At 38.2% G+C, this 14,237-nt stretch overlaps 1 protein-coding gene across 1 annotated transcript in view; it reads right to left on the reverse strand.

The window, feature by feature from the left end:
* TTC29 (tetratricopeptide repeat domain 29) overlaps positions 1 to 14,237 on the reverse strand; it is a gene marked incomplete at its 3' end in the record, with an annotated part of 307,765 nt that overhangs the window by 42,414 nt on the left and 251,114 nt on the right. The window contains 2 exon segments of the mRNA XM_082482455.1: positions 7,908 to 8,139; positions 12,645 to 12,768. Coding sequence (XP_082338581.1) covers positions 7,908 to 8,139; positions 12,645 to 12,768 — 356 coding nt within the window.

Below are 14,237 nucleotides of genomic sequence, written 5' to 3' on the forward strand. Positions count from 1 at the left end.
AACCTAAAACTTCTAGGTGCCTCCAAATCAAGGATTTCTCCAGAAGTGACCTAATGTGGTTGGGTAAAAGCCTCAATTTCTTTTGCCACATTCTAGTGTCCTACGAAATAAGAGCAGGACTGAGCTTCTGCCCTGAGAATTTTCACTTTTTAAACTGGTAAGGAACTCCACTTTTTGTAGAAGTGCACAAAGCTACACTAGTTCAGTGCATAAAGCTACACTAAAGGGTCTGACAATATACTGTGGTTCGAACACCACTTCCAACATATTTTTTCCACAAGAACGAACAATTCACCTTTTTTAGGGAACCTCTTTCTGCTGATCTAGAAAGCTTGTCTGAGAAAACACAGCTGGATGCCAACAATGTTTAGCACAGGATGTGTCTAAAGCAAATGCATGGCAAGATTTAGATGTTTCCATAGAAAGTATCAGATGGAAGAAAAATCTAGATGAGATTCAAATTTTCCTCTGGTTAAGATGTTTTTATATAACTGCAGATGACAAGAACACTCACAATCACATTAGACAGGATGATAGCGAACTTTTTGAAGTCTTAACACCACTTCGACATACATGAACTGCCAACTGTTGGCAAAGACTAGAAGTTTCTTCGTAACACATTATTCCATGGTTAAACATTAAATATTCTACAAACCCTTCTATCAACTCTGGTACTGCCGAACCACAGACTTGGCCTAGATCTAATCCTGTCTAGCAATTGCCAATTATTTAAGCCAGTATTTAAAAAGAAATCACAGGAAAAAAACCTGGATAGTGCATTTGTACAAAGCGTAAATACACTGAGTATCAGCACTCCCCTGTCACGTTTTTTCAGACAAACTTCACCCATCAGCAATAAACAGAACAAGCTACTGCACTCAGGGCAAAACTGACATAGAAGTTTAAGATGTTTTAGATGTAATCCAAGCAATAATCACTCTCACTTTCTAAAAATATCAGACTGTATCACTAAGCGGACTTAATCAAATACTTAAAACACAAACCTCAATTAATGATAATGTAAGATACATGAACCACATAAGCCAATTTTCTGAAACACACCTGTTCTACATCATCAACATCTATACGTAAGCATGCGTTTTTTCAAGATTTACTTAAGGTATCTTGCGTTAGTATCAAAGGTACAGCAGTACAAAAAATGACTGAGGTTTTTTTTAAAATTAAAAGTGAGATAAGCTAAAATTCAGCAACTGATGAGCGCTAGGTGATGTGAATAAGAAGAGGTAGTACAAGTTTAGAAAATTTAAAAAAAAAAGAAATAATGACAGAACCACCTCTAACCTTTTCTTAATAATTTTCCTAAATATATACATTTTGACATTTCTAACCACAATATTTTTCCAGAAGTGAGCGAATTATTCTATTTGATAACCCCCCCCAAAATGCGCAGAAGCCATCCTGTGAATTTCAGTAGGAGACACTGAAGCATTTGAGTTACTTTTGAAACATGCTTATTAAGAAATGAGCCTTTGTGCCTCTGGCACAGAGACAGCCTTGAAGCCTGTACTTGTTCACATGCTTCCTTTCCATAATTTAAAATCATAGTTCTTATTTAACAGCGTGAACAAGTTATAATTCCCTTATTTCATGTTCAGTTGCATTTTCTAAGAAAACACCAAAATCTGCCTCTAAAATCCTTTCTATTTTTCATTATTTTTGGTCATATTAACAATATATTCTGAAAAAATAAAATAACACTCAGTTTGTATAAGTCACTATTGACATAAATCATAAGCATATAGAGCTTGAAGCAGAGTCCGTTACAGATCCTATCTCCAGACCCTTGCACAGTGAACAGACCGCTGGGAGGGAGGAGGGGTCCAGAAAGTGTTTGGGAGGCACGGGGATGCTCTCTGCCTCCCAAAATGAGGGTCTGAATTATTCCCATCTTCTTTACAGCAGCGATTGGGAAGAAAATCGGTTTGGCCTGTTCAAATTCGGTCTAGCGACTTTGTCAGTGACAGCATTTACATTTCTTTATCTTTACTCAACAAGTTAGTTACAAAACCCACCAATATACTATCAAGAAGAAACACATTAAAAGAAAATAGTAAGACTGCATGCTAATTTCAGCCACCATGAAAGCCTATGCATTTGCCTTCTGTACATGCTAACTGCAGAATAGAACTTATTAAATAATAAATGAGCCAAACAATATAACAGACACACAAACAGTGGCTTTGAGGGAGCGCATGCATGTGCACAACTCTAGTAGTCCCACATCAGTATCATGATACACCAAAATCTATGACGGAGTTTTAGATATGAAATATGCAGGGAAAGCAACCTGCTGACACAAGCCTCTACCTTTCCACTGACATCATATAAGAACTATTTTAAGGATGTGCGTCTGTGTAAGGCACAAAGGCTTGCTATTTTTGTAGTTTTGATCAGTGCACCATATCTCTTCTTTCTCTCAAATGTTCTCAGATCAAAAAATCTGCTACCACTGATGAACACTTACTGGGCAAATACAGAGTATAATTTATAATGCCCATTCCTGATGAAGACTGGTTTTGATTTGCTGAAGTACAAATCAAGCATTTTGGGTACAGTGCCACGGCACAACAGTTTTATTAGCATGCATTTGAGTTAACTAACGTAATTTATTAATGGAGGAAAGACAAGTTTTGTAATGTTAGATTTTTTCCTGGAATTAGTGTACTATGGAAAGAAGAGACAGTAAAAAAGCAGTTTATCACATTACGAAGCAAGCTGTTCTACCGTTGGACGCTATTACCAAAATGGCCCATAAATTACATGGCTGCAGTAAGTTACAGCACAGAAATGTTAACAGAATTTGTTTAGTTTAATCTTTGATCTCGTATCTCACTTCTGACTTTACCATTCTTCAGGGATAATCCTTTTATTAGTGAACGACAGTCACACACAAGCTCAATTGAAAATGCACCTGGTAGGATGTCTGTTCTTCAACACATTAACAATTTGGTGCTTGCCACATCTTTTACAGGAAACTGACTATAAAACATCTTAAAGAGCTTTTAAAAATGTGAATTGGTAGGTTGACAATTTAACTTTTTACACAACATTCAAATTATGGAGTGTGCCATTCCATACATCTATGTGAGGGAGCTGGAGAAAGAATATTGAGGGACTACATATTTGGGAGTAAGAATAAAAGCTCACTGGATTGTATTTTCCAAGCTATAGTTTTAGCTGGTGCATGCATTTTAAATCACGTTGAAGACTGCTCAGGCGTGGAATGCTAGAAATACTCCTGATCCTGCTGAAGTTGATGATACAAGACAATGCCATTGATCATAAGTCTCCACAATTGATAATATGGGTAAGACAATAATTTATGCTGCATTTGTAACTATTATGAAAAACACAACAAAACAAACACAGAAAACCGACAGTAAAATGTGTTAATTTTGCAAAGTTCTCCAAAGTCAAGAAATGCAAATCTAAATTGTGGTCAAAAGCACATAACATTTCTCAACAAAACAACCGAAGACTTTTTAGCATGAGGAAAACAATACATTCTAAGTCTACTCTTTAAGTGTTTACATGATTTCAAGCATCCAAGGTCTCGTGTCGAGGCACAGCCTTGCCAGATGCAATGACCTGGACAGAGTTGCCAGCCTCACAGAAAACACAATTCCTGGTCAGCATTTCACGTAATCAATATCCCAAATCTGATGCAAAATTTTCCTTCCTTCAGCACCTTTAATTATTATTCTCCCTTCTAGAAGGCAGCAAGTCAGGAGTTTATTTATTGAAAGGCCTGTGAAATATTTTCTCATCAGACAATATTGGTCGTGCTGTGGGTTCCTTTTTAGGCTTGAACATGGAGTCACAAGCCTTTTTGTCTACTGATTCTGCTGATAAGTTTTTCTTATACGTTTGACTAAACATAAAAAGATCAATAAAAACATATTTGTTCTTGCAGTGGCATCTCACATTGGCATAAATAACTCTCTTGTAAGTGAAGTCAGGTGACTGAGTCAAACGCAGCAGATAGAAACACATTCTCCTTTGCATTTATAAACACTGTTTTCTGACAATCCTATCCCTTTTGTCCATGACAACTTTGGTCAAAACATCCATTTTATTAATAAATGTTGAGGTAAACTGAGTAATTAATGGTTCTTCCTGCCAGGTTATTGAAATGATTGATTTAGAAAATAAGCCTTGGTTGAAAGACATAAGGTGTATGGCAGCACTTGAATTTAAATGTCATTGTTCCTCCACTAGCCTAAGTATTTCTTTTGCCAAAGAATACAGAAACTACTTTTATTTTTTTGTCACAGAAAAATTATTCAGTCAGAAGAGTTAGAACTAAAAACTGATCACCTTCCTTCTTTCTTTCATTAAATTCCCCTACGGGTTAAGAACTACTGCCATTGTATCTTGTCTTTAGCTTTTTTTATCCTCAAAAAGGCTGAGAAAAATCTAGTAGATTATCGATGTTGAGCTGTTTGAAAGAGCTAGAAATACTGTTCTATTATCACAGCAGGAATTTCCAAAGTGATGAGTTCATCATAGGATGCACAGACATTCTGCTGGAAGGTAGGATAAAGGCTGTACCTGAAACTCAAAGCCAGTGAATCCTAATACTGAATTGCTGCCAGGTCATGTTTTGCCAGACAAAGATATTAAAAATGTAATGCCAGTACTAACGAGCGATTTGGCACACAAAACATGAAGAATGTTACAGATTGTGCTGACAGTGTGACACTATGTTTTCCTGGATGTAATCTGGGTATCATGAGAGTAAGCTTGGAGCACTAATGAGAAGAATGATATTGAACTGGAATAGCTGCTAAATATGCAGTAGCCACAGGGTTCCTGGAGTTAACTGGAACTAAAATGAAAACTGTAATACTGAAAGTAACAGAGGGTAAACGAGGCAGAAATACTGAAGGAAGAGAATCTCAGCAGGCAAAACTTGTTTCTGGTACTGTGCTTGCCAAGACATAAAGGGCTTTTCTAATCCTACTCTTTTTATCTCTGAAGTCCTGTTAAAGAGGAGCATGAAACCTCAGCTTAAAGGGGCACATACCATTTCAGGATATAACTGAGTTTCACCACTGGCTGGAGAAAGCAACGTATAAAAGTTGAACAGAAAAAGTCTTTAGGTGCAAGAAGTAAAATACACGTTGAAGATACAAAGATCACTGCCCATGACACAGAATGCAAAGGCGAGGACTGGGAAAACGGAGAACCGCCCACTGTAGGTGAAGATCAAGTGCAAGACCACCTGAGGAACCTGAAGGTGCACAAGTCCATGGGACCTGATGAGATACATTCGCGTGTCCTGGGGGAACTAGCAGATGAAGTCGCTAAGCCACTAGCCATCATATTTGAGAAGTCGTGCCAGTCTGGCGAGGTTCCTGCTGAATGGAAAAGGGGAATCATAACCCCTATTTTCAAAAAGGGAAATAAAGAAGACCCAGGGAACTACAGGCCAGTCAGTCTCACCTCTGTGCCTGGCAAGATCACAGAGCAGATACTCCTGGAAACTCTGCTGAGGCACACAGAAAACAAGGAGGTGATTGGTGGCAGCCAGCATGGCTTCACCAAGGGCAAGTCATGCCTGATAAATATGGTGGCCTTCTACGAAAGGGTTACGGTGGCAGTGGACAAGGGAAGAGCAACCGATGTCATCTACCTGGACTTGTGCAAAGCGTTCGACACCGTCCCACATGATATCCTGGTCTCTAAATTGAAGAGACATGGATTCGACAAATGGACCACCCGATGGATAAAGAACTGGCTGGACGGTTGCACTCAGAGTTGCGGTCAATGGCTTGATGTCCAAGCGGAGACCAGTGACGAGTGGCGTTTCTCAGGGGTTGGTACTGGGACCTGTACTGTTCAACATCTTTGTCAACATGGACAACATGGACAGTGGGGTCGAGTGCACCATCAGCAAGTTTGCTGATGACCCCAAGCTGTTTGGCGAGGTAGACACGCTGGAGGGAAGAGATGCCATCCAGAGGGACCTGGACAGGCTGGAGAGCTGGGCCCAAGCCAACCTCATGCAGTTCAACAAGGCCACGGGCAAGGTCCTACATCTGGGTCAGGGGAATCCCAAGCACAAATACAGGCTCAGCGGGCAACGGCTGGAGAGCAGCCCTGAGGAGAAGGACTTGGGGGTGCTGATTGATGAGAAGCTCAACATGAGCCAGCAATGTGCGATCGCAGCCCAGAAGGCCAACCGTATCCTGGGCTGCATCAGAAGTGTGGCCAGCAGGTCAAAGGAAGTGATTCTGCCCCTCTACTCCACTCTCGTGAGACCCCAGTTTGAGGGTTGTAAGGCACTGGAACAGGTTGCCCAGAGAGGTTGTTGAGGCCCTGGAGGTGTTCAAGGCCAGGTTGGATGGGGCCTCGGGCAACCTGGTCTAGTGGAAAGTGTCCCTGTCTATGGCAGGGGGGTTGGAATTCGATGACCTTCAAGGTCCTTTCCAACTCTAAACCATTCTATGATTCTATCATCCTATCTTTTCAGGGCTCCTGTTTTTTTGCTGTTACCATTGTTTATTTTTGTTGGCCTCCTATTTACATCAGCTATAGCTAATGATCCTCACATGAAATGCATATAAAATTGCTTGACATTGGATTCTTCTTTGACCATCTCTGTTGGAATTCTTGGCATCTGCACTGCAGGTCTAGAAACTTACTATGCACCCAATTAATTCTGCCAGCCAATAAAATCTGTTTGTGAGAGTGCCGGATATTCACTTATTGAGGCAAAAATCATACATATATATAGTCATTGAAAAAGAAATGCATTATCATTGAAAAATAACTGCCCTGTTATCATCACTGGAACTCTAAACAGAGTGCTATCTAATTTGTTAACTCTTCAGCATGCCAACCAATGTCCTCATTTCACAATTCTCAGTTGCTTCCAGTGTTGCCTCTGGTATCCTGGCTTCTGTTAAACCACTAACATTTTCAGTTACCAGGCTATTAACCACTTATTTTATCAATAAAATTCACAGTTGAAGTTATACTTAACTGTTCCAATTCTCTGAAAGGAAAAGATGCACAAGAAAACAGCACACAAACAGTTCTTTGTCTTTGAGAGCATAACCAAGGGACTTCGGACACAGTAACTCTGAAGTTCCATGTTATGACTTTGCCCAAGCTGCCCTTTATTTCCACAGATTCACACTCTCCATAGGAATGCAGAGACGAAAGTTTTAAGGTGGAGTAAACTTATTCCTCCTCCTTCCCCAGTACAATACAGTTTAATGCTATCAATACTTGGAGATAATGCATAATTCAGTTTGTCTTGTATTAACATATAATACAGAGGAAAAAAGGTAAAGAAAATTTAACCCATGAAGAAAGAGTTCTACTCCACACAAAGTCCTCCTCTATTCTTTATCTGAGACAAGGAAACACAAAGAAGAAATCAGAGTTGCTTTTTTTTTTTTCTTCCCCCCCAATGTCAAGTATAAGGATGCCAAAAATAAAACAGCATGTTCTTCTGAATTCAGAACTGTGTCCACTATGTCAAGCAGAAATTACTTCTTACCTTTAGTGACAGGGAACTTATTTTTGGATGCACTTGAAAAACTGTCTGCAAATGAAGATTATTATTATTTTTTCCTTTAAAGATTAAAATAAAGATATTTAACTAATAAATTGCTGTTTGTCAGTAACTGTGATATTTTGGAAGACAGCACTGAAAAAAGTAAGTTACTATTCATAGCAACCACTACTATCTGTTTCTCCCTGCTATATTGTATTTAAACTTATTTAATTCAGCCTTTAAAATAAGCACACAAACGAGTAACTCCATTCAGTATGATGATGAGAGCCAGGAAATAATTTAATAAAACTCTACAAGAAAAACAACTTAACCGTTGAGGACAATACAGCACTAAAGTGTTTCATAACCAATGTCTTACCAGCTGTAAGAGGGTCAGTGCACATGTCACTTCTGTTCTCCTTCCATGCCAGCAGGTACTTGAGGCTGACGGGATCTTCTGCTTCTATATGGCTGTTAAATGCCACCATCAGTTTATGAGCCTTTGCAATGCCACAATAAGTCTTTGTTTCATCCACTAAGGGCAAATTATTTAAAGTTTTTGCGGCCTCAGAAGCCTGGCTGAAATATTCAAAAGCTTCATTATACTTCCCCTTGTAAAGAAGAGAAAAAAAGAAAAGAATTGTAAAAACTACTTGTAGTCACCTGTATTTTACCTTGACATTAGAGCCTGCCCCTCTGGCACCTGAGATGTTGCAGCTGAGATGCCAGCCCACAGAATGACTCATGGCATGGTATTAAGCAAATCACTCTCCATTGCTGTTTCCTAACCTCTAAAATCCAGAGAACACTGCTTATATAGTGCTCAGGAATCAAATTGTTTTTTGGTTGTCTGTGTAGTATTTTGACCATACAAATCTAAGTACATCAATACTAAGTATTAATACTGATTCCACCCAGGCCATTTAGAAATTATCACTATTGTTTCATTAAGTTTAACATCTCTGTAAGAGGAAAGGTCCTAATTTCTTACTGTGACACTAAATTTTAGACAAGAAATCTAAAAAATGGGAAAAAGAGGATAATGAAATGATGGACCTAGCACAGAAAAGAACAGAAATTAAACCCTACAGATTTATGGGGGAAGAAGGGTATACCAAAACCAGGGATATTCCTAATCACAAAAAGCGAAACAGTAGGAGAAATATAAGCCAACTGTTGCTAAACAGAAATTCCAAATAATTTATGTCTCAGTCCTGCAGAATACAGAAATCCAACATTCATGGGAAAATCATGATAGGCTGAAGGATACCACTGAAAAGCTAACATATTTCTTGGTATATTTCTTCACCTTTCGCATATTTCTTCTTTGCCATGAAGCTACTTTGAGTTAATATCAGAGATGGAGTCAAAAGAAGAGTTGCATGAGCAACCTTCTAATTAAAAAGTAGCATACCACCAGACCTAAACAAAGCATAAATATTTTTTTTAAAGAAATCTAAAGACAAAGAGATCAAACTGCTGAGAAATAAATTCCATCTCTCATTAAAACTAGGTAGTATAACCCAGGCTTGAAAGATAGTACATTTTGTGTTGGTTTAATATAAGGCAGCGTGCAACAACTTTATGCTCTAGTATCAGTATTGTCTAATATTTAATTATTATAGAAAAAGAATCAGATGACAATTTAGCCAAGATTGTTGAAAAAGGTAAAAAAAGAAGGTTTTTGCAATGCTTTGGGGAATTTCAAAAGGACCAAGGGACCTGATAATACTGAGTGGTCATGTGATACAAATGAAATAAATTCTTTAGAAAACGAGAGGTAATTCGTACCGCCTGAACTATTTGTAACTTTTAGTGGGTTCTAATTAACGCAGGCTCAGGAAGGTGGCCCTAAAATAACATGGTCAGCTCTGCAGTGGCTTCTGCCAAATGCCAACCAGCTCTAATTCTAGTAAGGTCAAACAATAATAGGATGTGTTAAGAATGCAGTGGAGAAAGCTAGAGTAGATGCAATCCATGTAAATAAACAGTATATTAATAAAACTGGACAAAGTAAATATATGCCAAACAGCAAATATAAACCAGGAAGAGACTGAAAATTGCTCCCAACTGCAGTAGAATAGGGATGAATTGAATATACCTGAAAAGCAAGAAATTTAAAATTAATTACAGATAGCTCTCTCTTCTTAACAGGTCATTTATTGTGACAATCTTGATTGTAAGCCAACTAAGAAGAAAGTTGGACATCCTTGTGGGGGGAAAAAAAAAAAAGAACAAACAAGACAAGGCAAAAAAGGGTCGTCCTGGGAGCAAGTCATTATGGAACTGTTCATCCTTTACCTTACTCTGAAGGAATTAGTTCTGGCTATTGTCAGAGCTAGACAAACTTCTTATGGCAGTTTCTATATGTCTATCATTAACACTAATTATAGCCTGCCCGGTCCTTGGAAGACGCCTTCCTGTTCTCCCACTGGTGTGGAATTCTGCTGCCCTGATGGCACAAACTTCCTGACTGAAAACATTTTCAGAGTTCTCTTACCCTTTCACCCTCAGCTTGAATTAGTAAGATTGAAATTCCCTTCTGGATAGAGTATAGAGACCAGGAGGAGAAACTCCAATTGATACCACATTTTGGGATCAAAATTTGTACAACTGCTAAAATACGTCCGTAATTAAATAAGGAGAAAGAGTAACAGAAATTCAGGTAGTCTTTAGGCTTTGTTTAGTACAACAAGAAAGCAGAACTAGGCCTATGAGGACACAGCAATGAATAAAAAACAATAAGCAGCAGGATAATAGATAAAAGCAGAAACATCTACCTACCATACCCATGAGAACTATAATAGGTTAAGTGATACAATTAGCAAGAGGAATGCAGCAAGTCAGACTAAGAAACTTGAGAAATGAGAGAGTGTGTCATGCTAACTTCATCAGAGTTTGGATATTAAGTAAGCAAGCTGCCTAACAAACCGGGAGAAATTAGACTTGGTACTTGCGCATAACACAAACCCAGGCATTTTAGGAAACAGGAAACATATGAGTAAAACAATCATGCAGGAAAAGAAAGAAAGGAACTGAGTGTACAGCATTAAAGAAAGACAGTGATGGTGATCAAATAGTGAGATAACAGAACTGTAACGGTACAACAACAGTGCGGACAGAGCAAAGTAAATTTGGTCAGTCACTTTGGGAGGAACAGTAAAAATTATATCCCAGGTTTACTAAAGGTCCTGAAGGACAGATCTGGATATAAATAGAGAGATCTTTAATTCCATGAGAAGGACAGTACTACTGCAAATTGCACCACCAGGGGAAGTACACAGTTGAATAAAAATATCCTAATAATGACTTAACTCAGAGAATACCGGCAATGACAGCTGACACCAAGCAGGCAGTGATCCAAGAGACAAAATGTTAATTTAGACTCAGTTTTGGTAAACATCGCTGACCTTGCAGAAAAAATGGTATAGAAAATAGGGATTTGTAAAACTTTAAGAATTTTTTTTATATTTAAATTACATATTTTGTGTAAATTAATAAGATTAAATCCCTGCATTTCTTCCCTTCTGCACCACTACCCCAGTTCAAGGCAGCAAATTCCAAACTGAGAAAGAGAATTTAGAGAATAACTAAAAAGAGGTTAATTCTTAAAATATCATTTCTCATAGAATTATTAGCAATGGTAGTAGAAACAGTGAAATAGAAAAGTAGCTAAATAGAATCTAGTTAATTATTTTTCAAATTTGGAGTAGAATAATTAAGCACAGCATCACAACACCCTACTTTCTTCTAAGTTTCAAATCAATTTTCAAGTTACTTCAGCAAGTTCTTAGAGACTTTAAAACTTAGTTTTCAATGTGAAATTCAGCATTTATTCTAAGAACATGTGTAAATAGAAGGTTCTCAGGCTAATTTAGAGATTACAGAGTAAGAAATTTTTATACTGCTTATGAAACAAAAATGGGCCACCAACTTTGGTAGTGGGAGTTCTCTGTAAGAGTAATCCAGAAAAAAAAGGGGGCATTTGGGGGTAGTGTAAGTGAAAAGGGGCAAGTATCCTATTCAATACTTTACACATAGAAAAGAAATTCTGACAAAAAGACAGGCAACAGAAGCTAGAAAGAGTGATTTAGAAAGGGTGTTTCTATTTTTTTTGTTCATAGTAAAAGTGTTTCCTAATTTCCATGTTGTCCAGTCTGCAGAATGAATTCTTTTTATTACTTATTGTATCTAAATAATTTCATGTAGCATTTCAGCTCTAAAACAGGTGTTAAAGGGCTCAGCATGGATCTTTCACTTCTGTGGTAATGTTTTTAACCTTTCTGATTTCAAAACCCAAGTGCTACTGCAGTGCAAGTGCTGCTCTAGATGCGGTAAGGGACAGAGTAAACACAGAAATCACTACCCAGACAGGCAGCCAACAGAACTGCTGCCTTTGCAGGGTACACCCCAGAGGAACAATTCAGAGACTGGCATATGGGTCAGAAAGAAGCACCTCAAAAGACCTTAGAAACTGTGATAAAGAGAGTTCCTTAGTTATCTCTAGCTTAATATTGCCCGTCACTGCCTATCTATTGATTTAAACGGACCAAATCAAAGCCACCAGGCTGGATGGAGGCATATAGATGAGAAAACCTTTCCAATACAAACTAGACCTTTGCCAAACTATTTGCTGCTAGCACCCATTTCATAAATTTAGCTAAGAGAATGTAGAGAAGAAATCAAGCTAAGATTAAAAACTGCTTATTAGTATTCAATGTAGTATACATTCATTTCAAAAAGCTCAAGTTTCAATGTATAGTAAAATAAAATTTCACTTGCGCTAACTGATGAATCTTTATGGGCATATGCAGCCCCAGCAGTGATTTGGATGCAGATTTTTCACAACACCGAAAGTTTGTCATGGTCTGAATTCAGAGTTTTTATTCACCCATTTTAGAACAAAAGCCTATGGGCTAAATATGGTGTGAAATTTTCACCATTCCCAAAAGCTTAAGGGTCATTTTAATTAGTCACACAGTATCTTTTTCTTTGGTAACTCTTGTAAGATACAATACCTGGATCAAATTCTTCTGGGTCATCCCATATGCAAAACCCGATTTTTACCATGAATCAAATGCAAATGTTTGACATCATTACTACAACCAGTACTCACTCTTTCATTGTAAATATGCCCAAGTAACACAGACGCATCCACCATGCTTTGGCTTAGGTGAGCTTTCTCAGCAGTCTTCATAAATTCTCCCAAGTAGTTAATAGTTTCAGCTGCTTTTCCCTGACTGAAGCAAAGGACAGGGACAGAATTAAGTATTCACTCAGATGGCTTTTCCAGATGCCGAAGATCTAACCCCCTGTTCTGAACTAACTTTACTTTGTAATAACTCATCCCTGACAGAACTGTATTTCCAAGATGGTTGTCTATCTACCTGTGCTGAGACCAATGAGACTAGTCCACACCGAACCTGAGGGCAGAACTGGGTCCTTTGAGTGAAATATAACAAAATTCTTCTTCAGAACATTGTGCCATATTTTAAAGCCAAGAATGAAAATGCAGGTGATGGTTTTATAGGGGTTTTGGAGTTTCCATTATTTTCATATTTTTTGTGCTGAGCAGCTGATAACATTTTCAATATAGCTGGACCTCACATCCTGACAAAATAGGGGAAAGCAGTAAGAAGGCTAGTTTTTCAGTAAGACTTTTTGCGCTCCTGTCATTCAGAGCTGCCAGTTCTTGCTCTAGAACCCTGGTGCTACAGCAGCAGCTCCGTAACGGCGCTGTCTCTTAGTTCTGGGGATGACAGCCTTTCCCTGAGTGTAATGCTGCACTTTGACTGGGAGGATCAAAGGTTGCTGGAATCACACGGGCAAACCTATAAACTGTGGATTGCAGGTGTCACCCTCAAATCCCAGTGTGACCAGAGCAACCTGAGGTCACAGCTGAATCGAAGCTGAAAATTGGCTAATGCACTTTGACAATAACATTTGCAGATTTCCTTTTTTTAATAAAGCCGGTCATATTAACAATATAAGATCTCTGCAGTATGATTACAAGACATAAGATAGACATCTGGGTTTGCTTGTGAGTAAGGCACTGCGCTCTTTTTCCCTTTAAGGCTCAAGTGTTACTGCAGCTGACCTCAATATTAGCCATGAACTTGAGTCACTAATGTAGGTGTAGCATGCTAAATGTCAAGCCACCAAGCAAGACAGAATAACCAGTCTTAATTAAGAAACTCACAGAAATAGAAGTTCCTGTAAGTGATAAAGAATTTTGATTTATTCTCTCACCATTTTAAAACACCTTCAAGTTATATTCCTGCAGCAAACGACTGACTGGGGTTTATTTATATTACGGTTTTTCTTATAAACTATATTAGGGATATGTGCTTTCAAAATCTGGCAGAAGTCTGCAATTCCCTGTTTTATGATATCAGAGTAATTATACCAGGGTAGTGCCTGCCACAGAACAGGAAACACGGCAAAGCATGGCTGCAAATTTACAATTTTGCAGTGATTGTCTGTATGTGACTGAGATGAGCTAGACTGCTACAAAAGGCTAAAACACTGCGAATTAACGTGCTTGAAATACACTCCTGTAAAGTTTAGTTGTCAATAAGCAGAGTTGGATTTAATACAGTTTCCTAATTTAGAGTATTTTACTATAACGAGAATCTTAAACGTACTGTACTGTAAACGTTTGCCAAATGTCAGAAGGCTTCTAAATTTTAGAATTAGAAACAAATTTTTT

Source organism: Vanellus vanellus, assembly GCF_965231255.1.
Source record: "Vanellus vanellus genome assembly, chromosome: 4".
Taxonomy (NCBI): domain Eukaryota; kingdom Metazoa; phylum Chordata; class Aves; order Charadriiformes; family Charadriidae; genus Vanellus; species Vanellus vanellus.